This window comes from Pagrus pagrus (assembly GCF_965226575.1).
Source record: "Pagrus pagrus genome assembly, chromosome: 14".
Classification (NCBI taxonomy): Eukaryota; Metazoa; Chordata; class Actinopteri; order Spariformes; family Sparidae; genus Pagrus; species Pagrus pagrus.
In genome coordinates this window covers 12,528,298-12,553,921 of record NC_140198.1, presented here as the reverse complement: position 1 = coordinate 12,553,921, position 25,624 = coordinate 12,528,298, and the positions used below count along the sequence as shown (strand labels likewise).

Sequence of the window (25,624 nt, the reverse complement as noted above, 5' to 3'; positions counted from 1 at the left end):
GTGTCAGCACTTTGCTTTGGACTCCATTGTTTTGTTGTGTGAGCCACAGAGGGGTTAACTCACAGACACACAGTGATTCATGCAAACACAAAGAGGGCACACAACTATACTGCATCACCTATGCCTTTATGGTAAATGTATATGTTGGGGAAAAAAACAGGGTAGCGTTCCCCACCAGTATGTAGATCTATTATCAACTGGGCCTGTGTGAAACTGCAGTTCAGTGATTTAACACTTAATGTTGGTGTTTTGCTTTATTTTGAAATAACTTACACTTTCAAGCAATATTGTAAATTACTAAATGAAAAAATGACACTTGTAAACTATCAGTCTTTCGTTGTTATATGAATGTTAGCAGCGATGAAATGTAACTAAGTACATTTCCTCAAGTACCGTACTTAAGTACAATTTAAAGGCACTTAGAACCGTTTTCAGCTCCTTCATTCTTCCACCACGCTACATTTTTAAGGTGAATAATGCACTTTTGGCTCCATTACATTTATTTGATCACTTAAGTCACTAGTTACTTTGCAGATTACATGCCACATCCGAGCCATTTCTGATTGTTAATCAGAAAAAAGCTGAATATCAAATCAGATAATCAGTCGACCCATAGTTTACAGTTTATACATACTGTACATATTCATATATATGTTATTTACTTGTATTTGCAGTCTTCATACTTACATACATTTATTTACAGTAATAATTTTTCTACTCTACTTGGTAGTTTTTTTTTTAATGTAAGATCACGTCGTCAGATTATTACAGTGTAGTATAAAGAGATGAATTTTCAGGCACCTTTGGAACGATTTGCATGACATTTGTTGAAAATTTGAGGAAATCGATTTCCTCAAAATTACCAAGTAGAGTAGACAAATAATTTTGGCTGCTGTCCCTGCTCATTAATACATGTGCAGTATCAGACATCATCACTTTGCTTGTCTCAGATCAGTTTTTGGTCTCCACCCTGTGTCGACTATAATCCAGTTTCCTGAAACTTGAGGTTTTATGACAGCTGGCCAAACTGGATCAATGACATTAACAGCGGGTTTGAATAAGGAGGATGGTGGCTGTGTTGGAAATCTAATCAGGCTGTTTTATTGATCAGAAAGCTGCTGCTGTCCGTCATGGGGTTCTGGTGGATGTAAAAGGATCTAATATGTTGCCTAGAACCAGCCTGATTCACCCTCTGTGTGAACACCAGCAGAGTTAAAACTGGGTCCTGTTTTCACATCATGTTTTGAATGAGTTGTGAATGAAAGTACCTGTTGCTATTTTTGGAAAATTTGTAGCTGTTCAAATGAATAAATCAACAATGAAGGTTAGCAGGGGGCAAAGGCACCGATTGAAAGGCCTCATTGGCAGGACTGGCAGCGCTTTGGCATCGACTGATGAGCTGCAATTGGCAACTGCAATACATTATTATCGCTTGGGGAAAATAATGTGGTAATTGTCCGAATGACGAGGGAGCCAGTGCTTTTCATACTTTTGATTATTCGTCCCATCAAGCAGAGCACACGAGCATTTTTTAAATCCCAATGCTAGAAAAAAAAGCCACTTCAAACATAGATTCAAAAATTCAAAATAAGAACAATTTCCAATATCTCAATCCACTGTTAATTTCCAGGTGACTGTGTCTCGAACTAAGTGTAATGAGATATAGTAAGATTGGTAAGATTTTGAATTTTTGTAGTGAAACGCTGTCTACGGTTTTTGTTGAGGCATTTATTACGAACATCTGAATAAAAAAGGTGTTTTACGTTATTTTACAATGCTCTTTGTGTGTTGTTAAGGGGCACTGTGTAGTTTTGGAAAAGAATTGTAATATTAACAATATTAATGAGGTAATAATACAAATTCAGAAATATTTAGCTGTTCTCAGAGGAAAATGAGGTCCCAGAACACTGTTTGAAGCTAGAAAGGTGGCAGGGTCCGCCACATATAAACAAAGTAAAACAGTATGAAAACGTGTTGTCCTATAAGGTCAGTTTGTTTATTCAGTTTATTCAATCATGAAAACAAAGAGAGCTTGTTTATTTAGTCTGTTTAGGTATACAAATCAGTCAATGAAGATCTTTCTTCCCCCAAACTACACAGTGAACCTTTAAAGTAAGCGAACAAAACAAAAAGAGCAACTGGTAGGTACATAACTGAGCGTGCACCCTCCTCTCTCCTCTGAACAATAAACATTTAGGAATGGCTTACTGAGGTCAGCACATTGCCCAGACTCTCTGTCTGTCTGTATGTGTGTGTGTGTGTGTGTGTGTGTGTGTGTGTGTGTGTGTGTGTGTGTGTGTGTCTGTGTGTGTGCGTGTAATTCCCTGATTGTATCTACAGCAGAGGAAGAGATACGTGTGAGGATATTACAAATAACATCACAATAAAGTTATTTTTGTGAGCGCATTCCTGATCCAAGTGGATTTGTTCAGATCAGAATGTGAGTCAGGAGAGGCATATACGTCTGTGTGTGTGCGTATGTGTGCGTGTGTGTGCGTGTGTGTGTGTGTTTCTGCTGATGGTAGCAGCAGCAGCTCAGACGTGACAAAGAGACGAGCAAACTCAGCAGGCCAATGTGAAGAGCCCGCGGTGACCATATAGTCGACTCTCAGTGCGTACATACAGATGTCACACACATAACACAACTTCACTTTCTTCTATACATGTTTAACTGACCCACCCTGCAGCGCACACACACAGACACACACACTCAGAGACACACACACTGATGAACAAAATGACAGGAAAGTAAAAGCTAAAACTTAAAAATCTCTCTTTACATATGTTTAGAAAAAGCAATCCTTAAATTCTTAAATCCTATTTTTCCAAGCAGGGCTTTTGTGGATTTGAGAATTAAATATCTAAGTTTTGACGTGATTTCATTTCATTCACCTTCTGAGCCAGAAGAACCTGTAAACGACTAACTAAAACAACTGCAGTCACTTCTAATCTAATCTGAATTAAATTACACACTGGGGGGCAAAATACAGTAGAGCGACAAAAATTACTTTTTCTTCCTCTGCTACCCAGAAAAGGACAAACCAAAATCTAAACGAGGTTTTGCAGTAAATGCACACTGCCTCTAGGGTGCAACATTTCCACACAAACCCTCAGTTTCCAAATCTATTAGGATGATTAATTTAGTGAATCGTCTCACTCTTAACGAGCTCTCGAGGGTCATTCAGTTCAGATGTGGAACATTAATGTAGCTGACAAAGATTCAATCCTGCTCATCTCCGTACACTCTGAACATGTGGGCAGGCCTTTGTTTTAAGTGGCGCTTTGTTGTTGTGGCTGCTGCAGTTACAGCTGTTTTGGCACTGTTATCACCACACACAGTGCCACCGCAGAGCTGTGATGGATAGTCATGTGTGACTGAGATCTCCAGTGAGTCATGCAGAGGCTTGACATGCATCAGCAGAGAGTGAAAGAGAGACAGAAATAGGATTAAAACCTCACACAGTTCTTTCCGTTCTGCTCTCTCTTTAGCTTCTCTAGCTATATATGCTATATATACATATATATGTGTGTATATATATATATATATATATATAGAGAGAGAGAGAGAGAGAGAGAGAGAGAGAGAGAGAGAGAGATTTTTTCCTTCAATGCAGCTGTCAGGGTGTAGTTTTTTTATCTTAAATTTATCTTAAAAATAATGTACGTTTGGTGTGTGGGGCTGCAGAGGTAACTAAGACAACACAAGCAGTGGTGAAAGAAGAAATTTTATAATTTAGCGGTGAGGCTTTTATCATATTTTATGAGCGATTATTGAGGGCTATAAAATCACTGTGAACTTCTAAGAGCAATAGAGGACTAGGGCTCAATGTGCAAACACACTGTGTCTTCACAAGAGTCCAAATCTGCAAAGGCATGAAACACATGTCAACCGAGAGCACGTGTGCAATCACTGGATAATTGGTTGAATGGGATTTCAAATCTAAAGCTCTGAGGACTTGAAAGAAAATCACCCTGTCCTAGAGGTCAGGACCTAAGCAACTCACTGTTCTGCAAAGATGCACAGTATGTCATTTCTGCCTCTAGGCGTCTCTCAGCAAAACAACAAAACAAAACAAAACAAAACAAAAGATGTAAATAGCAACGGGTCATGGGAGTTTTTGTCTTCATTTTTGAGCAACCACCATTGCAGATTAAAATCTATCTGAGGTGACTCAGGCAGAAATGTTCACAGAATAATCAACATATTACAGTGTTATTCATGTTACGTGTAGTCACATTTGCTGACTTCCCTCCTCAATCTCTGACTCACTCCCGGAAGTTGTAGCTAAAGGTGACAAAATGAAACGCACCATTTTTGAATAAAATTACAGATTTCTCTGGGTTTGAGTCTTTGTTTCTGTGTATACTGTAATTTACTTTACTTGGTCACTTGGTCAGATTTTACAGTGCAGGCCATTTTTTAAGCCACTCCATGATGTTTTCCAAATGTTTGTTATTTTGCCTAAACCCTAATCAGAGCATCACAGCATTATGACGATAGAGAAAAAAGAAAATGAACCCAAAAACGTATCCAAAAGATGATAATACAGCGTCTTTACAGACGTTGAAAAGACGTCCGGTGGAGCTCCAGAAGGAAAGGTTTTTCGATGTCTTTGCAGCATTCACCAAGTGACATTAAAGTTAAAATCAAAAATAAGTTTTTACAATATAATGATGATCCTTTCAACTTCAGACACAGACGTCTAAAGAACTTCTTGTGGTTCAAAATTAAAGGTTTTATGCAGCAGAAAGTACAGGGAGGATTTAAACCTCTGGTCTCAGCCTCAGTAACCTGAATGAGGCATGTACTTTACCAGGTGAGCTATTTATCAGGTTTATTACATACAATGTTTTGGTCATCCAACCTTCATCATGTAGGCTAATATTCCAAGGTTGGATGACCAAAACTTGGTCTGTAGGATAGCTGATAAGTGCACACCTCATTTAAATTACAGAGGTTGAGACCAGGAGTTTGAATCCTCTCCTTAGCTTTTGCTGGATGGAGGAAAATCTGGTCGTCTAAAATTACATTGTAAAAACATTTTGGACCCTGTCAGGATGTCACTTGGACATCAACGCCATCAAAAAAAACCTTACAGACATTATTCAACATCGACAAAGACACTGAACAGTCTTTTGGGTGTGTTTTTGCTCGGTGGGGAACCTAAACAAAGGTAAATCTGCAACAGATGGGGCTGATGGGACTACAATGGGCACTTGGACATTTGTTATGGCAACTCCCACCTTCGGATTCATTATCCAATAGATCAGAAATCCTGCTCAGCCAATTATCCAATCACAAATGTACACCTGTTGTAGGCTGACTATAATACTCCTTGTGTTTATGCCTCATTGTCTTGGTCCAGTTGAACTCTTCAGAGTCACAGTTGAAGGCTGCAGGTCAGTCAGTGTGCTCCTGAAAGTTTGCTGACACTACAGCTGGAAGACAGACGCAGGGTCAGCCCTGTTTGTGAGTAACTTCACCTCATTGTGCTCACGGGTCAGACCAAACAGACCAAACAGGCCTGATGGGACGCGCATTCGTCGGTTGCGTCTGAGACTCTCCCCCCTCCCCTCCCCTCCCCTCCCCTCCCCTCACCTCCCCTCCTCCTTGACAGCCGCGGCCATCTGCCGCCTCTTTTTCAATTTCAAAACCCCGCAGATTATTTCCCACAGACTTCTAGCTTCACTTGACACACGCGAACCAGCGTCTGAGAGAGCAGCTGCGCCAGAGGAGCCGCGGAGAGGAGCCCGCTCTGCGCCCGCACACTGCGCCCTGCCGCGGAGAGCCGGGGCCGTCTGCATGCGGAGGACAGACTGCGGGCTCATAAAGACGAAGCGGATTTGAATTAAGCACCGGATAACAGACAGCAACTGTGCATCCTTCGGTGAGGGAGGGAGGGAGGGAGGGAGAGAGGGAGGCAACTGTTTTTGTGTCTTGGAAGCCCTGGGTTAGGAGAGGGGGAGGAGGAGGAGCGGAGAATGAGCTATTCTTGTACCAGCAGAGGCAACAGCCAGGACCCATCAAGCGCTAAGAAGCCTGCCGGTAATAATCCAGGCAGAGACACCGGAGGCACAGACAGCAGCAGCACCGGCAGCCCGAAGCAAACGGCGGCGATGAAAGTGAAGAAAGGCTGCAACTCGACCGACGTGGGAGTCCCGGTGACCACGGAGGAGGACCTGCTCGCCAGCGCGGTCATCACTCCGGAGGATGTTCTGGGCTTGCAGAAGATCACAGAGAGTAAGTTCACTGCTGCTGTGTCGATGTGTTGAGTGACAAAAGGTGCTGAAGATATTCCAGCTCCTCTATGAGTCATGCATCACGTCATCACCGTGTCCCCTTATATTTATGTAATGTACACAGGCCCGGCTCTAATTTAAACACATGATAGAGCATCAGCCTGTCTGCAGATGTGCATCAGACATCCATCTCAGGAGCCCTGGGACCTGTGGAGGTGGTTAAGTTTAGCACACAGTCATGGAGGTGGTGAGTGATGAAACACCATGTGTGCAGTCTGAAGGCTGCAAAACAAGAATGGGTTCACTTCAGGGTGATTTTATCTGAGTAGAAAGGTGCAGAGTGAGGTGATGGGGTGACCGAGAGGTCACCTCAAAAAACCCTTTATGTGCTTCCTTTGCATGAGTTCATATTCAGTTCAGCGCAGAGGTTTTCACTCCTCTCCATGGGATATTTGGATTATTTAGTGTTTCACTTGAGGGCTTTTATTATTATTTTGAGCCGTCACTGCTCTGTTCGTTATCCAAAATCTCAGTTTGTTTTTTGTTTTTTATGCTGATTGCTAAAAGACCCTTTTCAACTCAGCTGAAGTGTTCTTCAAACGCTGAGTTTGAGTTTGTTATTTCATCAGTGGTTTTACTTTACTTAAGTAGAAATAGCAATAATGTCCGTCAAGCAAGTACAAAATATACAGCAATACCACAATGGCAAAGTAAATTACAATTAAAAGTCTTGCGTTCGAAATGCAAGTAAAAGCACAGAAATGTTATCAGCAAAACATACTCAAAAAAACAAAAAACAAAAGTTTGCAAAATTTGTTTTGCACAAAAACAGCCCCTGTGACTGTTATGTAGTTATATATTAAATTGTTTCTTTACTATGACTGATTAATTCATGTGTAAGTAGCATTTTAGTGCTGCAGTTAGTTGAGCTAACTACATTATTTGTGTTGTTGTTGTTGTTGTTGTTGTTGTTGTTGTTGTTGAGTAGTTTAATCTGTAACAGAACAACAACAACAAAAAGTACAGTACTTAAGTTGTCAGGATAAAATGTTGCCACTTAAAGCAACATTATGTAGAAATAATGACCCCACAGTTTCTGAGTGCAACACCGCTGTTGTAAATCCCAGGTCTGTAATAATTCATCAGATGTAATGTAGGTGCTAACTACAAACAAAACTCATTACTTCATATCAGTGTTATGTGTTGAAAACGTATATGTTGTGGTAATTATGTATGTAACGCTGTGATCCTTCCCTCTCACCGAACTTACATAGTGCAAAAACAAGTGATGAAGAAAAAAATGTAAAGAAACCCAGAAACATTCATTGCCGACATTTATTCTGGCGATTGAGTTGTGTTCTTTCACATCGTACCACTGAAATATATTATACTTAATATGTAATAGTTGAGTACTCAGAATTAGCCACCTCAATACTCAAAGCAAAAATGAGGCAGCTTATCACCAGATTAGCTGTTGCTGCCGTTAGCTAGTTAGCTCAGTGAGCCGTGCAGTTAGTGGTTCGGACTGGGAGGTCGGTGACCAGGGGCGCGTAGTGTTTACACAGCTAGCAAAGGGGCTTTGGATCGAGAGGGGCCGAGGCTACAGGTTAGCATGCTAACTTCTGTGGATATCTCTGCAACACAATACATAGACATCTTAATATCAAAACTGCTTTGAGTTCATTTTTGATTTTCTTTAATGTCAGAGTAGAGATTTGCAGATTGGAGCGCTAGTGAATTTTGGTCTTTTTAAATGTGAAGTCTTCCTGTGACAACACAGTAATTTCCATTTTCTGTACACCTCAATCCAACTTGTCTCTCAAAGTAATGTTGAGGAAAAGTCTTAAAACTCAAGTAGAGCTGCTACATTTTCGGTGCAAAAGGCCTCATCTCCCGCTTGTGACAAGTCTCATAACTAGCTAACTTTGCTCGTTCATAATGTTGCAACAAAAAAGCTGCTGATTACTTAATGAAGTTGTTTTTTAATTATGTCACACCTGTAAATCTCAACCAAGCCTCTTATAGAGAAACCCAGGGAGGGATAGCAGCCAGGAAGCTCTTATGTGCACAAGAACGCCTACATCTATCACCAACTCAGGTCTTAAACCAGTAGTTAGCTAACAGGTGGCCCAGCAGGGCATTTGACTATTTAAAGGCCGGTATAATACCTTACTTACTTACACAACATGGTTACAGGGATGACATACGAACACTGTGTTGGATTTTCTCCCAGCTATTTAAAAAGTGTTCAGGCAAATATTTTTATTTATTTATGCACGTACTGAAGCAGAATCTGTCAGCGTCCTTAGTGGACACACTTGCACATGTGACTGGGAGACGTCATTAGCAAGCGAGGATACGTTCGCTCAAATCGTATTTTTCATCTTACGTTTATTCCTTATTTTTATTACTTTGTAGCTCGAGATAAAACAGGAAGTCGTGATGAGGAACGAGATGTAGCTTGTCCTGTCCAGCATAATCACAGCTTACTGACGAGAGGAAGAGCTGTGGGAACATCCTTTGGCTCGGCTTCCTCTTTCACTGACTGTCACTGTAAAGTCTGGTAGTTTCTTTAATTGTCCTTTAACGGGAGCAGACAAACGTGTGAGTCTTTCGTTAGTGACGTCCCCCGAGTGAGGGATCGTTGTCCAGCTGCCCAGCGACGCGTGCAGGAACATAACGACTCCGTCTCCCACGCTGGACCTTGTTATGGTCTTGGAAACTCTCACTTTCCTACCTCGCAGCGTCATCGCTCGAGGCAAGAGGAGGCATGTGTGAATCACCACAGCAACATGGATACACGCTTGAATCACTACGGCAACGTGAAGCATCTCCCCGTGTTTACAGGCAGCGGAGCGTGCTCTCTGTTCTCCCACACACTTCCTCCTCGACTCTTCTCTGCTCACCTGTTTAACAGAGTAGATGTGCTGTCACTTGATGAGTTACACAGAACATATGTACATACACACACACACACTTGCTTGACACTGTTACTTGTGGTCAAACAAAGCAGGAAACAAGCACAGCTCTTCCTCCTTCTCAAGTCCTTGTGTTGTTTTGTGACTCGTCTGTCTCTGTTTTTCATGCCGCCGCCGCTGCTGCTGCTGCACGCTCTCAAGTGGCTGAAATTGATTCCCTCTCTAAGTGAGGATGATACACAACCAACAACACTCAGCACAGCTCAGCTCTGACTTGACGACAATCCTGAGTCAAAAAAAGTCAAAAACTCTTTTTTTAGTACACGGTGGTTGTTGCTTGGATCACAGACGTCACACTGAGACATCTGTTCTCAGATATGTTCTTAGAAAAGTGACTTAAAAGTGATTCAAAATGCCACGAATCATTTTGTGCTCCATCAGTCTGGTAATCGAAGCAAGCTGCTGAGATTGATAAAGATTAGACAGAACGGGCTTTCTGCTCCGTTGACTGATCTGATCCAAATTTATGTTCTTAACTGAATCTTAATCTGTCGTATCAGTGTGGAAACAGAGCTGCAAGAAAGGCTCCTCTACAGACACTTGTTTCTTTTAAGGCCCGAACAAACAGTTTGCTTCAGTTTGATTTGTGCTGTCTACTTAACATTATACCAAATGTTTCCAACAATGTTCAAACCCAGGGAAATCCAAAAGTCAAGGTGACGGTGTGTTTCATAAGGTCACCGCTGCTGCAGTCAGGCTGATAAACAGGAGTGAAGATAAGATAAATCCATTGTTTAATCCGAAAAGTTTAAAAGTAATCTAAAAAAACCTTGTTTCATGTCTTGAGTTGGGAAATCTTTTTTTTTTTTATTATTATTAATTTGCAATAATTTTGATTCTAGAGAACTAATTTTTCTAGCAGAAATTCCCCAAACTCTCAGGTTGCAGCTTCTGAAATGTGATCTGCTGCTTTTTTTCTGTCTGACATTGTAGTCAGTTGAATATTTTGGGGTTTCAGACTGTTGGTCAGACAAAACAACTTGACATTTCATGTAATTATTAGATTCATTGCTAATGAAAATAGTAGTTCCTGTGTCCCACCATTGGAAAAAAACAGGTGAGGTAGAGGCCTGGTTGTACAGTAAAAGGAGAAGATGAAGTGGTAATCAAGTTTTAAACATCTTTTGGCTACTTTAAGTACTTTTGATTTAACTCCTAGTTAGTTTTAGCAAGTTTTACTTGAAGTGTAAATGATTTTCTTGTGAGCATTGCTAGCACTATTTTCTTGTCAAAGGTGTTCCTATATACAATTTTAACAGGCACATACCAGTCAGTCAGGCACAAGTGTATTTTATAGCTACAGTATGTGTGTTAACAGGTGTTTAATCATAGCTTTGCTTCTGCTCAGTGTCAATTTCTAAAATATATGACAGAAATTTAGCTCAGAACCTCAACTTCGGTGCTAAATGTAGTCTTATCTGAGAGGTCACTGATGTAGTTTCACAGCTTTAGATTACATTTCCTGAGTGTCTTTTAAGGTTTCACAGTGGAGAGACGTATTTTTGTGTCAGAAGCATAAAACACAACTGTGTGAACCGGCCTGTGACTGGTGAGGTCTTTGGTGTGAAAGCTAAAAAGCCGAGTGATCTGTGAGCATAAACTCTGTTTTACAACCCACAAGGTCTATTAAGCATCCAGAGCTAAAATAACCCACTCAGACTCAAAGTGCTGTCGGCCTGGGCTCTTTTAGCTGCGTGCTGCTGCAGATGTGATGCAGTTAAACGCTCTGTACTGAGAAGTTAAATGTGTTGTCAGGTGATGAAACCAGGTTATTTGCTTGTCAAGATCATTGTAAGATGACACAGATGGGTCATATAATAAGGGAAGGTCCAACACAGATATTGCCTCTCATTATTACAAAGACAACAGAGAACTCAGATAATTTCAGAGCCTTCTTTCCCCCTAATTTGATCGTTCACTCAACATTTTTAAACCTCTTTTGACAGGAAACGAAGGAAAACTGCAAGATGTGTAAAACGTAAGTCTGATGTTTAACTGCTGTGAGCTGCAGTTCTACATTGAAAGTCACTGTCCCTGATTTTAAAAACCATCATTATTTTTATCACAGCACTGTTGCCATGACGCTGCGGTCATCAACAGGTGAAATCAGGTCAGTAGGGCAGCAACGAGATGTGTTACTCCTCTACACCGGCATGCTATCAAACTTCAACACATCAGGTTTGTTCTACACTGAGCTGAATTTCAGACAACAAAAACCCAAGACGTTATAGAAAGAACAAGTTTCCGATAGACTTAATGTCTACATTTTTACAGAATTAAATAATCTTGTACCTCAGTTGCATCAGGGGACCATGCATCATCTTAAATGATCCAAACTTAAAACTTAAGTGTCGTTCATTTACCTTTTTGTACACTAATAACGCCCAAACATAGTTAACTTGCTGCATTCAAGTCAAGAGTTTTTAAGAGTTTTTGGATATTTAAAAAGTAAGTTAACTTTGCAACTTTGTTCAACACGCATTCATGTGTTGAGGACATGGTGACTGAAGTCCTTTTATAATGAATGAAGGCAACATTTTGTGGTGTTGATTGTTATATAACGTATATAACAATGAATAAAATGCTTCACCAGTTATCCTTTTCAAGACATAGGTAGTTGACCTCAAACTCTTGATCTTTGAGCAGAAGCTTGGTGAAACATTCGGTGATTTTTAGTCTAGCTACACTAACAGCTCTTTGAGACTGTACTAGAAGCACAGTCTGCTTCAGTAATGCCAACATCAGCATGCTAACTATGAGTGGGATTAAATATTGATAAACTTCCTCTCGAGATACAATTATCGATACGCTGGCGCCAAACGGGATGTTTTATTAAAACATGCGGTTTAAGTTGCAGTCAGTGTGTGTGATAAAGAGGCACTAAACTAAGACTCTGCACATTTTGTGTATTTAGTATTCTTCAGTTTGACAGATATTATGATATTTCATTAGATGATTGTATTGCAATTTATCGATTACTGCAGAATCACTGTATCTGTGATACTGTCGTTATCGTGGGCAACGTGTGGTGAATCATATCGTATCGTGAATTACTCTGTCATTCCCACCCCGAATTCTAACATGCACAATGTTAACTTGCTGATTTTTAGCAGGTACAGTATAATGTTTACCATATATCATGATGGGAGTTCAGTGCTAATTACCTCTGCCGAGGAGGTAATGTTTCGTTGGTTTGTCAGCAGGATTACACAAAAACTACTGAATGGATTTCAATGAAACTTGGATGGAGGATGGGTCTCAGTCCAGAATGGTGCAGATTTGGATAAAGGGTTGGATACAATACATTTTTCCTTCTCTTCAGGGTCTTTTTCTACATTTTTCATTAATTTCTCAGAGAGTAATACGTGGATCTTGATGAAAAAAAATCAGGTTTATTTAGGTGGCGGGTATCTATGAGCGAGTACATCAAAATAAAAATCTGGATCTTGCAGATTTAAAGATGGATCAGACCTGATTGAATTAAAGTGGAGTGTTGGGCCTTGGCGGAGGTATGCACTCTACCGAGTGCCCATCTAGTTGCCACTGCCATCAGCAGAGCCACGCTGCTACTTTGGCTATATTTCTGTATCATCACCATATCGATTCAAAAACAATCTTCTGCATTTTAATCTGCAGGATGTTTTGCAAACGCTGACAAAATCTTCCTCTGGCTCTCACACTAATTAAAAAAGTTGTAAAATGGTGATGAAATCGCACCTCTTCCCCCTGTAATTTGGCAAATTTCATGTAAACCAAATGTTAGGGAGGTTACACGCACTTTAGCTACCGCCGTTTCATCCCCATCTTCTCCCTTCCCCTCGCTGCTTTAACCCTGCTCCCTCCCTCCAGTGATTAGTTGGATTTGCCTTCATACAAGAAACTAAACCGGATTAGACGATGTGAGCTGTGCTGGACCCGAGTGCCTTCCTCCTCCCACCTAACCGGTAGATCCCCTTTTACTAAGACAGACCAAAGCAGGGCCCTTCATTTAATATTTTCATTGTTGTGTTTTACTGTATGGTTTATCAGATAGTGGCCTTGTTATTTTCATACTCTGTAGTGCTCGGCCAGTGCTGGATTTTTAAAAACTGAAATCAATATTTCAAAACGTTGTCGGCATGGCTCTCTTTGTAGCGGGTTGTGTCAAGGATCCTGTAAATAAATAAAAACTTGAATAAAATCAAAGACAACGAAAATATATTGAGCTTGAATATACAAATACATATACAAATATACATAAATATGTAGCTAATAAAACATTTATGTCCTGCCATTTTTTTCTGCTTTTTCTTTCTGACTTTTCTCACCAGCTTGTTTATATATTATACATAACATAATGAATCACGGTGTAAATATACTGGTGCTTTCATGACGTGTACTTGTAGCAGCGTCGCGATTGTCACGTTGCAGTGCGAATTACATGTTAGCGCCTGTGAGAGAGTCTGAGGACCCTCGTCGAGACACGATGAGTGGAAATCAGCCGCGTTTCTGTCCACGTGTGATGCTCTTGAACCTGCCGCTGCCGCTGTGAGCTGAGCAAGAGGGTGGGCAGGAGACAAAATGTTTTCCATGCTAATAGGACAGACGGCTCCATGCCAGAGAAGTGGCAGAGGTCCAGCCGAATAGGAGATGACTGTGTTGTATATGGTAGAGAAGCACTTACTGAGCTGAAGGGAAGCTTACAGCTCATGTGGGATGAATGGAGCCATTCATGCTGGGAAAAATAAAGTAACCTGCAGCTGAAACAAACCTGAGAGTGATGCGTGTAATCGCTAAACTGAAACGCAAACATTCTTATCATAATCTTATCTTCTTTTAAGACTTACATGTACGAGTGTTCATCAAAGTCTCTGAACTGACCAAACTTGTCGCGCATTGCTCATTTCAACCTGATGAATGCCAGCTTCCTTCACTTTCATGTTGTACATCGCTTGATAAGCCCAGACTGTAAATAAAACTTACATCATTCAGAAAATGTATCCTAAATGCAGTGAGGTGAAAACTTCAGTCCGCAGCACAAGTGGGACAGTCCAAATCTAGATCCCATTATGACTGTCAGCTGTAATTTTCGCCAGCATGCATGTTGTGTTCATAAGCCTTTAATATGGTTTCATGTGGCAGTGATCTTAAATCATCCTGCTGAAAGGTTCCTAAGATCCGTCCTGTCCCACCGTTATCTGGGTGAACTGCTAAAACGAGCGCAGGACTGTTTATTTTGGCTGAATCTAGGTCAGGTGGTACAGTTTCTGTTGAACTGTGGATCTGACCCAGTCTGGCTGTAAACTGGTGAGTCCTGACACATCTGCATAAGTGGACAGGAAGGATGTCAGCGGAAAGATGACAGAACAGAGCAGGATTGAAAGTTTGATTAATTCTCTGATGTGTCTCGTTCTCTCTGTGTTCTGCTCTTTGAGTTGACTTTGGTAAATCAGCTGTAAATTATTCATCTTTGCTGTAACTTTTAAGGCGATTTTAAGTGTGATGATGTCACTTTTATCATTTACATACAATATTTCAATCAGGGGAGACTCCATTCTGAGAGAATAAATAATATTTTTATTTCTGTGTGCACATCAGATGAGAAATATGGGTTTTTGGTGATTAGGCCGAATCGTGACGTCTTTAATATTTTAAAAGGGAAGGTGAAGCAGTTAGCTGTATAGGAAACCCCCTGATGAAGCCTCAACACTGGTGGTGGCGGTGGGATGAAGATGAATGGCTGAGGATCTGGATGTGATGAGGTGGTCACTGATGAGCTCAACCTGGGCACTGGATATGATGACCGAGAGGGGAATGGGGTGGAGGAGGGTCCAAAACAACAGTTCTGATCATGCTGTATGTCAAAGACCTGTATGTATTGTGTTGCCGAGATCTATAAAAGTTAGCATGCTAACCAGCTAGCCCTGAGGATGAGTTCAGGAGTCACACAGCCTGGGGACTGAAGCTGCTTCGTAGTCTGGTGGTATTGCAGCGGATACTTCTGTATTTTTTGTCAGATGGCAGCAGGGTGAACATACTGTGGGTGGGGTGGGTGTTGTCTTTTAGTATAATTTAGGTTCTGTGTCAACATCCATTGTAGAAAATGTGCAGAAAGCCATTCGTGTGCGCAGACATGCACCAAAATATCACCAGAACACATGCTGCTACTGTACTCATTAGACAAGACATGTACACAAATATGTCGCCATTATAAGTGAAGGTGATAAGATCTGAAGGTAGAAACGTGTCAAGTGACGAGGATGTGAAGTCTGGAGTCGTGGCCCGACTTTGTTCAAAGCTGCTGACGTTGGTTAACATTGAAGAAGTGGTTTGCAGATGAGCTTCCTGTTTCAGGCTCAGCTTTAACTTAGTGTGTCGCATCATGACTTGACACTTCACTGCACACTTTGAATTCACTAGCCTTTGGGTCAAAACAGTCCTAAACACACTCTCTCAAACACACAGGGACAGACGCACACAGACACAGATACACAGAGAGCCTGTGTGGATGTGTTTACTCTCACAGCCCAGAAGGAGAGCTGACTGTGATGAGCTGGAGTCTGTTTGTGGCTTCATTAGTTTCTAGCAGCAAGTTAACCTCAGAAGGGTGTGTGTGTGTGTGTGTGTGTGTGTGTGTGTGTGTGTGTGTGTGTGTGTGTGTGAATGTGACCTGAGGTAACAGACTGCGTGTATTTTACAACAACACCTCAGGTTTTGTGAGGCGAAGTGAGAGCACACACACACACAGAGAAAACCTCTCATTCAAATTCATTGTGTTCATGGGACTTCATTAAGAGGCTCAAAGGTGACTGTTGGCACTAGGTTAGCAAAAGGACACCAGCTGTGGTGCAGCATATTATACACATGTGTATAGACGTACCCTCTGCTCACACACATGCACACACAAGTAGACCTGTTTTTATTGGTCCCACGCCTTGCAGCCAAAGATGCTGAATATTATTAATTAAGATCGTGTGGCTGCTGAGGGTGTTTATCGGTTTGTTTCGTGTGTGTGTGTGTGCACATTCAAGACTATAACTGCGTATAGGCTTCACACAAAGACAGAAAAATGTGTACGCACTCTGTTTTTGTCTGGTTTTTAAAGCTGTGTGTGTGTGCGCCTGTCTCTGTTCTATAAACGTGAATAATTGTGGATGGAGATTCATATGTTGGCACATGCACAAGCTTCATTTCCACCCACACAATTATCCATGAATGGATTAAACATCTGGGTGCAGTGTTGATTGTATTTTACTACTACTCATTATTCAACAACTGGCCCCACAAAATCATTTCCATCCTGAGGCTCCTAAATGGCTGAAATCTAGTGACATCATTTTGTGTTTTTGTATCTTATTTTGATATATTTGATGAGCAAGTACCATCTTTGTTTGTTGTTTTGTTTGATTAATCGATGAATGATTAATCATCCCCATATTCTTCCCTTATAAGACCAGTTCACGAGTGAGGAAAAGGCATAATCCGGCCCCAGGTGTTATTCAGCAGTGTGTTCAGCGCTTTACACGGAGCTGATGACTTGAGAAGAGCCGACATCAGCATTCAGACTGACAGAGGAGCAAAGGCATCACAGTGTCTCAATGAATCAGATCAGCTCTGTCAGGAGCCCTCAGCTCGTACAGTAACTGGTGTTGACAACATGCTGTGACTTCAGGCTGAGGTTCTACTTCAGGCGTGCTGCAGCATGAATACATAAACATGAACAACAACTTGCAGGGAGGGTTGTAAATAATCCTCCAGGGAGAATTAATGTAGGAATAAACATCCCACAGGAAATAAAAAAACAGTAGAGCAGACAGGTGACTGAAAACACTTTCATCCTGAATGATCCTGACCTACATATTATCTCATTCATATTTCACATTTAGGAACTACAGCTAAAGGCGCACAGTACTGAAGCGTGCACTGTTTACCATTATTTTCCTTGTCATGTTGGCTGCTAGAGATTGTTAAAATACCAGCGTGTTTCTGTAGTTTCCAGCAGAGTTGGCGCCTGTGAAGGTCGTGGCACATGTCTGAAAACACCTGTCCTGATTTCAGCTACTGAACTCCAATTGATTGTTGTCTGATTCATTTTAACTTTTTTTTATTGACATTGGAACCGCCAATTTATGTGTCTTTTCATTTTATCCTTAATTGTGAAGTGTTATAGAAAGTCTGTTTTCAAAAGTTATTAAATAATTAAATAAATAAAAATGTTTAATATAGCACCTTTCTATAGCAGGTAAAATACAATTTAAAAAACAAAGAAAACTATATAAATAAAAGCTTATATTAAACATTTCCAAAAGCTTGTACAAAGGGAAAAGTTTAGAGAAAATATATAAAAGAGGCTCAGGACTTACAGTAGCATGTCTGATTTTAAAGACTGATCACCATTTGTCACTAGCTGTGACGTGTAGATGGGGACTAACAACCAAAATAAACTGTTTGTTTTTCAGTTTGTTTTTTAAACAAGTCCCCGTCTACTTTAGTTGTTTAGGAGATGCTGAAACGCTGTTTTGTTATGAAGCTCCAGAAATGTTAAGTGAACTACGAAACTTGAATTTTCAATTTTTAGGTGAACTTATCCTTTAATGTTTGATCATCTTTCTGACATTTATTATTGCAATATCAGCGTCAATGATTGTTTACATGTATATTTGATGAATTGCGTAGCACATTTTAATCAGCTCTCTCATGACTGAATAAATAAACTGACCTTAAAGGACAACACAGTTTTATACTGTTTTATTCAGTTCTGAAAATCTCAGTTTGTATTATTATCTCATAAATATTATAAATATTGAAATTCTGAGTTTGAATGTCTCCAAAACTACATAGTGCCCCTTAAACTAATAATTTAACATGAACAAAAATGTTCATGTTGACAGTGAAACAATGACATGCATGAAAGCACAGCTGGGTGCTGATGGTAACATCTGGAAATATCAAGTTGTCATGTTTATTAGTGGGAAGCCGCGGTGTCGATGTGTCATGAAGAACAGCTGCTGGGTTTATTGGCCAGTCAGAGCTGCCATCATTAGAGATTCAATTATCCCCCTCTGAACTGATAGGCGTCCATGTCTCCACTGTTTTACTGCCGTCTCCGAGCAGACAGATGTGGCTGTCTTACTCTCAGTGGACACAGTGTGTGTGTGTGTGTGTGTGTGTGTGTGTGTGTGTGTGTGTGTGTGTGTGTGTGTGTGTGTGTGTGTGTGTGAGGACATGCAGAGACAGATCTGTTAGCATCGAATAAGAAGAAATAAACAGACAGTGAGCTAAAAGAGTGTCATGGCACGAAGCTGCTCAGACCTGCAGTGATGAAACAATGTTATTCTAAGTTAGTGTTTTAAAATGTATTGATCATCCACCAGCATCATATGAGCTCATGTGAAGCACGGGGAACCTCAGAGGAGATAATGTAGAGATGTTGCAGTTACACATGCCGGCCTGTGGCATCATCGGATCAGGCAGGAAGTGTCTGCTCCACTGGGGAAGGCTGATAAGCAGTGACACCGCCTGGTGAGGGCAGGAAGGATTAGAGGAATAAAAATAACTCCTCTTTCTTACTGTGTGTGTGTGTGTGTGTGTGTGTGTGTGTGTGTGTGTGTGTCCACTTAAAATGCTCAAAGGGAGCTTTCTTATATATTAGCTGTCAGAAAGTTCGATTAGTCAAAACTGAAGGAAACAAATTTATATTTTTATTGTTTACTTGAATGTTTCGTTCACTGCTGCAGAGCCTTTTTTGTTTTGAGGTATGTGAATATAATTTGTGTGAATATTTTCATTTGAAGATACCATCATTCATCCCCGTCAGCCACTGTTGTTGAGTGTTCATGGAGAGGATTCAAGGCAAAGCAGCTCTCCAGATTACAGCTTCCTGACTGCAGTGCAACTAGTGCATGTTAAGAGAATTTGTTTACTGTTTTCAAATCAAATCAAATCAAATCAAAACTTTATTTATATAGCACTTTAAATACACTTCGAATTTTCAGGCTATTTTACTTTTGCTTTTCTTGGTGTTGACACTGTGGGGTCATAGGAGAAGGGATGCAGGAAGTCAGTCAGAGTTGGGGTCAGTCTATATAATGACCTTGTAGTAAATGATGTGCGACATTCATGTTTTTTGTAATACATTGAACAGCCAGCATAACATTTATCTGATTGTTATTACCAGTCATTAACAACCATTTCTTCAATCATTTCATTCATTTATTTTTATCTTCCTAGTTTTTTTTGTTTTTTTTCCCTGTATTTTACTCTATGTAATTACTTACTGATGTAACATTTCTTATATGTTTCCATTGTTCTTATATGAAATCTTTTTATTGCTCTTTATTGCTCTGTTTCTGTCTTAATTGTTCCTGAGTATCCTGCTTCTGCTTTGTTTGTCAAAGCACTTTGTTGAAGGTGCTATAGAATATCAGTGACACATCTTTGAAAATATAATATATAATAATATCTATAACATAAACATATGCTGAACCTGCCTCTAGGGGACGATTTTGCAAAATATACCAAACTGCTCAGTTCATCAGTGTTAAAATTAACAACAGTACAAGTACAGAACAAGTAAATAAAATTCAATTCAAATTGTGGTTTGAACACATTTAGGTCTCAAAAAGCATCGAGGTTCAATCCTTCTAAGTTATATGATATTTTTGGTTCAAGTACTTTAAGTCTAATCTGTAACTCTCCTCCCTCTTTCTCTCTCTGTCTCAGATTATCTGTGCAGCCCGGCGGAGAACGTTTTCAACATTGATTTCACCAGATTCAAGATCAGAGACATGGAGACCGGCACAGTGCTGTTTGAAATCACCAAACCTCCATCCACAGGCGAGTCACCCAACTTCTGCTATGGATTTGTTTCATTTAATTGGATTTCGCTGCAATAAACAAGACTGGGAACTTTTGGCTGCAAACCTCTGTGGCCGTTTACTCCAAACTCAGTTCGATAAACAAAGGTGCCATCACGCTCTGACCTTTAAATCCAAAATGGCGCTGCAGATACCACTACAACAACTTAGTCAACACTCACTATGACTGGCCTAATAATGTTTTGGTGAATTGTTTCATGAACGTGCAGTGCAACGCAATTTTAAAGCTGCTTCATGCACACATCCACTAAACGAATCCAGCAACCTGCAGAAACATCCTTTTAAAAGACACACTGATGATTATACTTGGTTTTTTTTTCTCCCCACAAAGTATTTTTTAATTTTAAGTATAGAAAATGTAGTTAAAACATTCCCATCATGATCCAAAAAGTAAAACTGCTTAATCACTCTAACAAGCAGCCAAGAAACACTACAATATCAGTAACACTTTACTTTACCTCACATTTAGCATTAAGCACTAAATAAACTTGCACTCTGCAACTTGCAGGTGCATGCCGGTACTTCATTGTTATCTCAGTTTGGTCCGTCTCCGTCAGCTGTTGGAGCTGCAGCTGTGATGCACAAACTCATGGAGGCAATTAAAGTGCTTTGCCACAATTTGCATAAAAATCACACTTTTCTCTCTTTCTCTCTCCTCTGAGTCACAACTAAGTAAAATCCAAACAAGCAGACATGATATACATATTTTTCGATTCGGTGGGACTTTCTGAAGACACCATGATCTCATAATGCGATTAAGCGTCTCTGAATCTGCTGGGAAATCATAGAAAAAGACAGAGAATCAGCAGTTTTTTAAGTTTTCTTGAGCATTTAAGTAATCCTTTGATAGCTGTCGTTTTATCCATACATAAACTGTAAACGGGAACTGCAAATGGCTCATTCGGCATACTGTTCATTGTGCCAATTTACCAAAATGCTAACAAGTACAGGCTTAAAAATTAATATAGACTGAAACCGGAAAGATGTTATTCTATAAACTGTATGTCAACAATTGTGTAGTTAAATTAGGAAAATGAATCTGTGTTTATTCTCCTCAAATTAAAGAGACTTGACCTGGAATATAAACCTCTCACTTATTCTGTCTTTTGTTGTTGTTGTTGTTCGATGTATTCGTTTGTTGAATGTTTGTTTCCAGTCAGGCAAAAACCTCCTTCTCTAATAATATGTCATTTCGTTTGATTCTGTTCTGTCCCACACAAACTGATCATTACGTTAGACAAAGCAGGAGAGAAGAGGGATATCGACCCAAACGCTGGCCGTTTTGTCCGCTACCAGTTCACCCCCGCTTTTCTCCGACTGCGGCAAGTTGGAGCCACGTAAGTGAGAACGTGTGTGACTCTTTACCTACAAGGATAGCGTTACCGTCACCTGTGTCCTCTGTCTCCCTCTTTGTCCTGCCCCCTGTGATTTCTCCACGTCACTCACATTTTTCTGCCTGTCTGTCTTCGGCCCTCCAGCGTCGAGTTTACAGTCGGAGACATGCCGATAGAAAACTTCAGGATGATCGAGAGACATTACTTCAGAGAGAAGCTGCTGAAGAGTTTTGACTTTGAGTTCGGCTTCTGCATGCCCAGCAGCAAGAACACGTGTGAACACATCTACGAATTCCCACCTATGTCTGAGGACAGCAGTAAGTAATCTGCTTATTGGTGCAGTTTCAGCTTTGTATAATGTACAGCAAAGATAGACTGGAGGCACAGACTCCACCTTAAAGTATCAGTTGTTGGACTTGTATTTAATTTTGTGTGTCTTATCCCAAATGTCTGGATTTTTCTTCTTTAAGCAGTGTTGGGTTTTTTTTGTCAGTTCAGTCATCACTTCCTCTACACCAGAGCATTTTCCTGGGAAATACTTGTACTACTATTTCAACTAACCCTAACCCTGCCTGCAAGTCACACAAAATAGTATCCTTAACACTTTAAGGATGTCATGAAATAGTTAAAAAATGCTTTTCACAGTGTTGGTGAAGTATTTCAGTCATGGTCGTGTTATATCTAAGTGCTATACGAAGGCAACTGGACTTGGTTTGAGTTTCTTGAAGGCGTCTCACGTCATTTTTGTGTCTGCTCACAGTCAGAGAGATGATCCTGCACCCGTACGAGACGCAGTCCGACAGCTTCTACTTTGTGGACAATAAGCTGGTGATGCACAACAAGGCGGACTACTCGTACAACGGCGGGACGTAGAGACGACGCGCTGACTCGAGAGGCAGGTGGATGAATGGACTCACCTGAGGGATGATCACTGGTGGGGTTAACATCCTGTCAATCCAGTAGTCTCTCTCTCTCTCTCTCTCTCTCTCTCTCTCTTTCTCTCTTTCTTTCTCTTTCTCCCGCTGAGAGGATGCCACCCAGAAAAATGCAGATGTGTCCACTGAAATCTGTGTGTGTGTGTGTGTGTGTCTGTGTGTGAGAGCATGTACAGAGTACACACAAACACACACACGGACACACGGTCCACAGCTTGCTGTGGCGTCGCTGTAACAAAGTGTGTTTGTAACATGATAAACCAGCAAGTCAGCAACTTTTTAGGAAATATCAGATGGTTTTCGCTCTCTAGCCACGTCATGAAGTGAAAAAAAGACAAAAAACTCTTCGTATCTTTAAATACTGATAGAAATTATTTTTTTCATTCCTGTACATGGTAGGTTTTAGGAACAACACTTGCATCTAAAAACGTGTGTTTTTAGGACTTAAATAACCGTTCTGAGGATTTTATTTCCTAAGGTTCAGTGAGTGTGTGTGCTTTATGGAGTGTGTGTGTTCCTGTACTTTGTATGGTTGTCTGTCTGTGTCCGCGTGTCAGTTTGAAGCATGATTACTGGTCAAATAGATCTCCAGAAAACGTGATAGCACAGTAGGCAGTAGGTAGTCATGTTTATTTTATCAGATTTCCTGTTTCTTAACCCTTTGTTCCTTATTTATTTCTCAAGTTGTGTGACCTGTATTTAAACCGTAGGGCGTGTGTGTTTATTGTCTTTGCTCAAAGCACAAAATCTCCACAGAGCCAACAACAAGACGACTTGTAAACGTGAGCTGATCTGATATGACCATATAAACGTACTTTGTCATCTGTGCACCGACTGTACTTTCCCAGCCTCATGTTACGTTGTTTAGGCGATAAAGAAGTCGTTAAAAACTTTAACTGTATGTGTCCAAGTGAAAGTTTTGCTTCATATGAGGGGAAAAAAGGGAAAAATTGGATTTGTAAGTGTTTTCAGTCACATTTGGGAATGTAGCAGAAGTTTAAAGGTGCAATATGTAAGATTTTTTTGTAACGTTACCAACAGAATGTGAGAAAATGAAGAAATAACAGTGTTGACGAGAGATCTTCTGAAGTCAGCAAGCTAACCAGCTAGCCCAGGGGCTAAAAATCTTCAAAGCTCCTGTGCTAGTGATGTAAACACCAACACTCCCCTGGTCGTCCAGCTAGCTGCACGGCTAACTGAGCTAACGAGCTACCAGGAGCTACAGTCAGGGATGTATTAACAGAATACAGTCAGCTTCAGTTAACAGTCACTCTGGTGATCTGCTGTCCCTATTTGTTTGGTATGTGAATTAGAGGTCAATTCTTACATATTGCGCCTTTAATAGAATAAATCACCCTTAAATCTCATGTATTTTTTTCTTTTTTTGTTTGTGTGTAATCTGATTTCTGCCTCATTTCGATTTCATTGTCGTCGCTCTGACACATTCCAGTGAGTTTGGACCTGAATGTGTTGATCTGAGGGCATTTATTACACAGATCACACAGTGAATCAGTGACTGAACTATCCTGGGATGCCTCTAAAGTGTAATATGCACAGTTTGCTTTCTCTCCGTCTGCGATGAGACACAACCTGACTCAAATAACATCCAAATTGCTCTTTTTTTGAGCATATCTTCAAATAATGTCTGATCTGATGCACTTGAAAGACAGTTGAGCCTCTGTGTTTGATTAGTTACAGTAAGTGATTCTACTTTCGCTGCAGAAAGTGTGTTAAAACAAACACTGCAAATACTACTTGAGCCAGGTCTGTGAAGAAACGCAGGCGCTTGAAATTAAATTGCTTGAATGCACCTGTTGTGTGGTCAGAACAACACAACAAAAAAAACTCAGATTGTCTTTGACCATACTCACACCGCGGCCATTTTCCTCTGATGTCACGCTCAGGGTGGGAAGCTCAAATGCTGGGATTATGTCATGCTGCCGTTTTCTTGGTCCTATAAACCTAGGTAATCTGACAGAGTGTTATCATATCACACCTTCCTGATTGATCAGCAGCTGAAAAGATGAAAATCAAGCGTGATGTCAGAGGAAAATGGCCGCCATGTGAATATGGTCGATTGGCTCAAAGTGATTAAAATCTGACTTTGGACTTTGGGGCCTGCACAAGTTGTTGATTGTGAGTTACAGCGAATAAAGAGACAAAATGTGTTAAAAGCCCTGAAATGACCAGGAGGGGACTCTTAATCAGAGATAAAACAGATTGACTTGAATGTTATGTCAGATATGTTGTAGAACAGATGTATTTATGACCGATTGTGACTCATGTACAAATTAAGTTTGAACTGATGTAAAGTTTTTGACAATTCAAAAATGTTGTTGTGACTGAAGAAAGGTGAAATAAATAAAGATTTATGGGACTTTTTTGAAAATATCAGTGTCTTGACGCTCACTCACTGTTCACATGATGGTGCTTTATTTCCAGAATGTTGTTAATGGGGTGATTCAACATTTTGGGAAATGTGCTTCTTATCTTACAGAGAGTTCGATGAGGTTGATACCATTCTCATGTCCGTGCGTTCATCGTGAAGCTGGCGCTAGAGATGGCTAGCTAAGCTTAGCAGAAAGACTGGAAACAGGGGAACACAGCCAGTCTGGCTCAGTCTGAAAGTAAAAAATATGAAAGTGAAAAAATACAGAGCTGCAACAATTAGCTGATTAATCAATTAGTCAATCTAAAGAAGATTAACCAACTACTTTTGTTAAAGTAATTACTTGATAGTTTGGATCAAGAGGAAGGAGATCGGAGCCAGCTCGAAGTTTAACAAAGTTTAATCTTGTACAAGAGGAGCAATCGCAAAGCAACAGCACAGGATTGTTACGGAGGGAGAACTCAGCGCAGAATAGGAAATACTTGGTATTTATCTTGTCTCTGTGGGTGTGTCTCTCGCTCAGCTCGCGCAGCCGTCATCAATTCTGCACAGAAAGAAACAGGTCAAGAAGGGGTGAGAGGAACGCTCAGTAGTTACTCACTTCCCTAAACTTGGATAGGAAAGCAGAGGTGCAAGACTTCAATTTACATGTCTCGATATGTGAGTGCAAAATTTGTGACTAACTGTTTCAGTCAATTTAAACGAAAAATGTCAAACATTTTCTTGTTCCAGCTTCTTAAGTGTTGGGATTAGCTGCTCTTCTTTCTCAGTGATGATTTTGGGTTCTGGACTGTTGTTTGGACAAAAGAAGGGATCTGAAGATGTTACTTTGGGATCTGGGAAATTCTGACGAGCATTTCTTCGCATGACATGAGACTAAATGATTAATAGT

At 40.4% G+C, this 25,624-nt stretch overlaps 1 protein-coding gene across 2 annotated transcripts; it reads left to right on the top strand.

Moving 5' to 3' along the window:
- The first annotated feature begins 5,943 nt into the window (after window positions 1-5,943).
- unc119a2 (unc-119 lipid binding chaperone a2) lies at window positions 5,944-24,734 on the top strand. 2 transcript variants are annotated; one of them, XM_084373709.1, is made up of 5 exons: window positions 5,944-6,241; window positions 19,920-20,033; window positions 21,321-21,411; window positions 21,553-21,725; window positions 22,169-24,734. In XM_084373709.1, the coding sequence occupies exons 1-5, from the start codon at window positions 5,983-5,985 to the stop codon at window positions 22,279-22,281; spliced, it is 750 nt and encodes a 249-aa protein (XP_084229835.1). In that variant the 5' UTR covers window positions 5,944-5,982; the 3' UTR covers window positions 22,282-24,734. The 2 variants fall into 2 exon arrangements, with proteins under 2 accessions (XP_084229835.1, XP_084229834.1); XM_084373708.1 differs by having other exon boundaries at window positions 21,312-21,411.
- The last annotated feature ends 890 nt before the right edge of the window (window positions 24,735-25,624 follow it).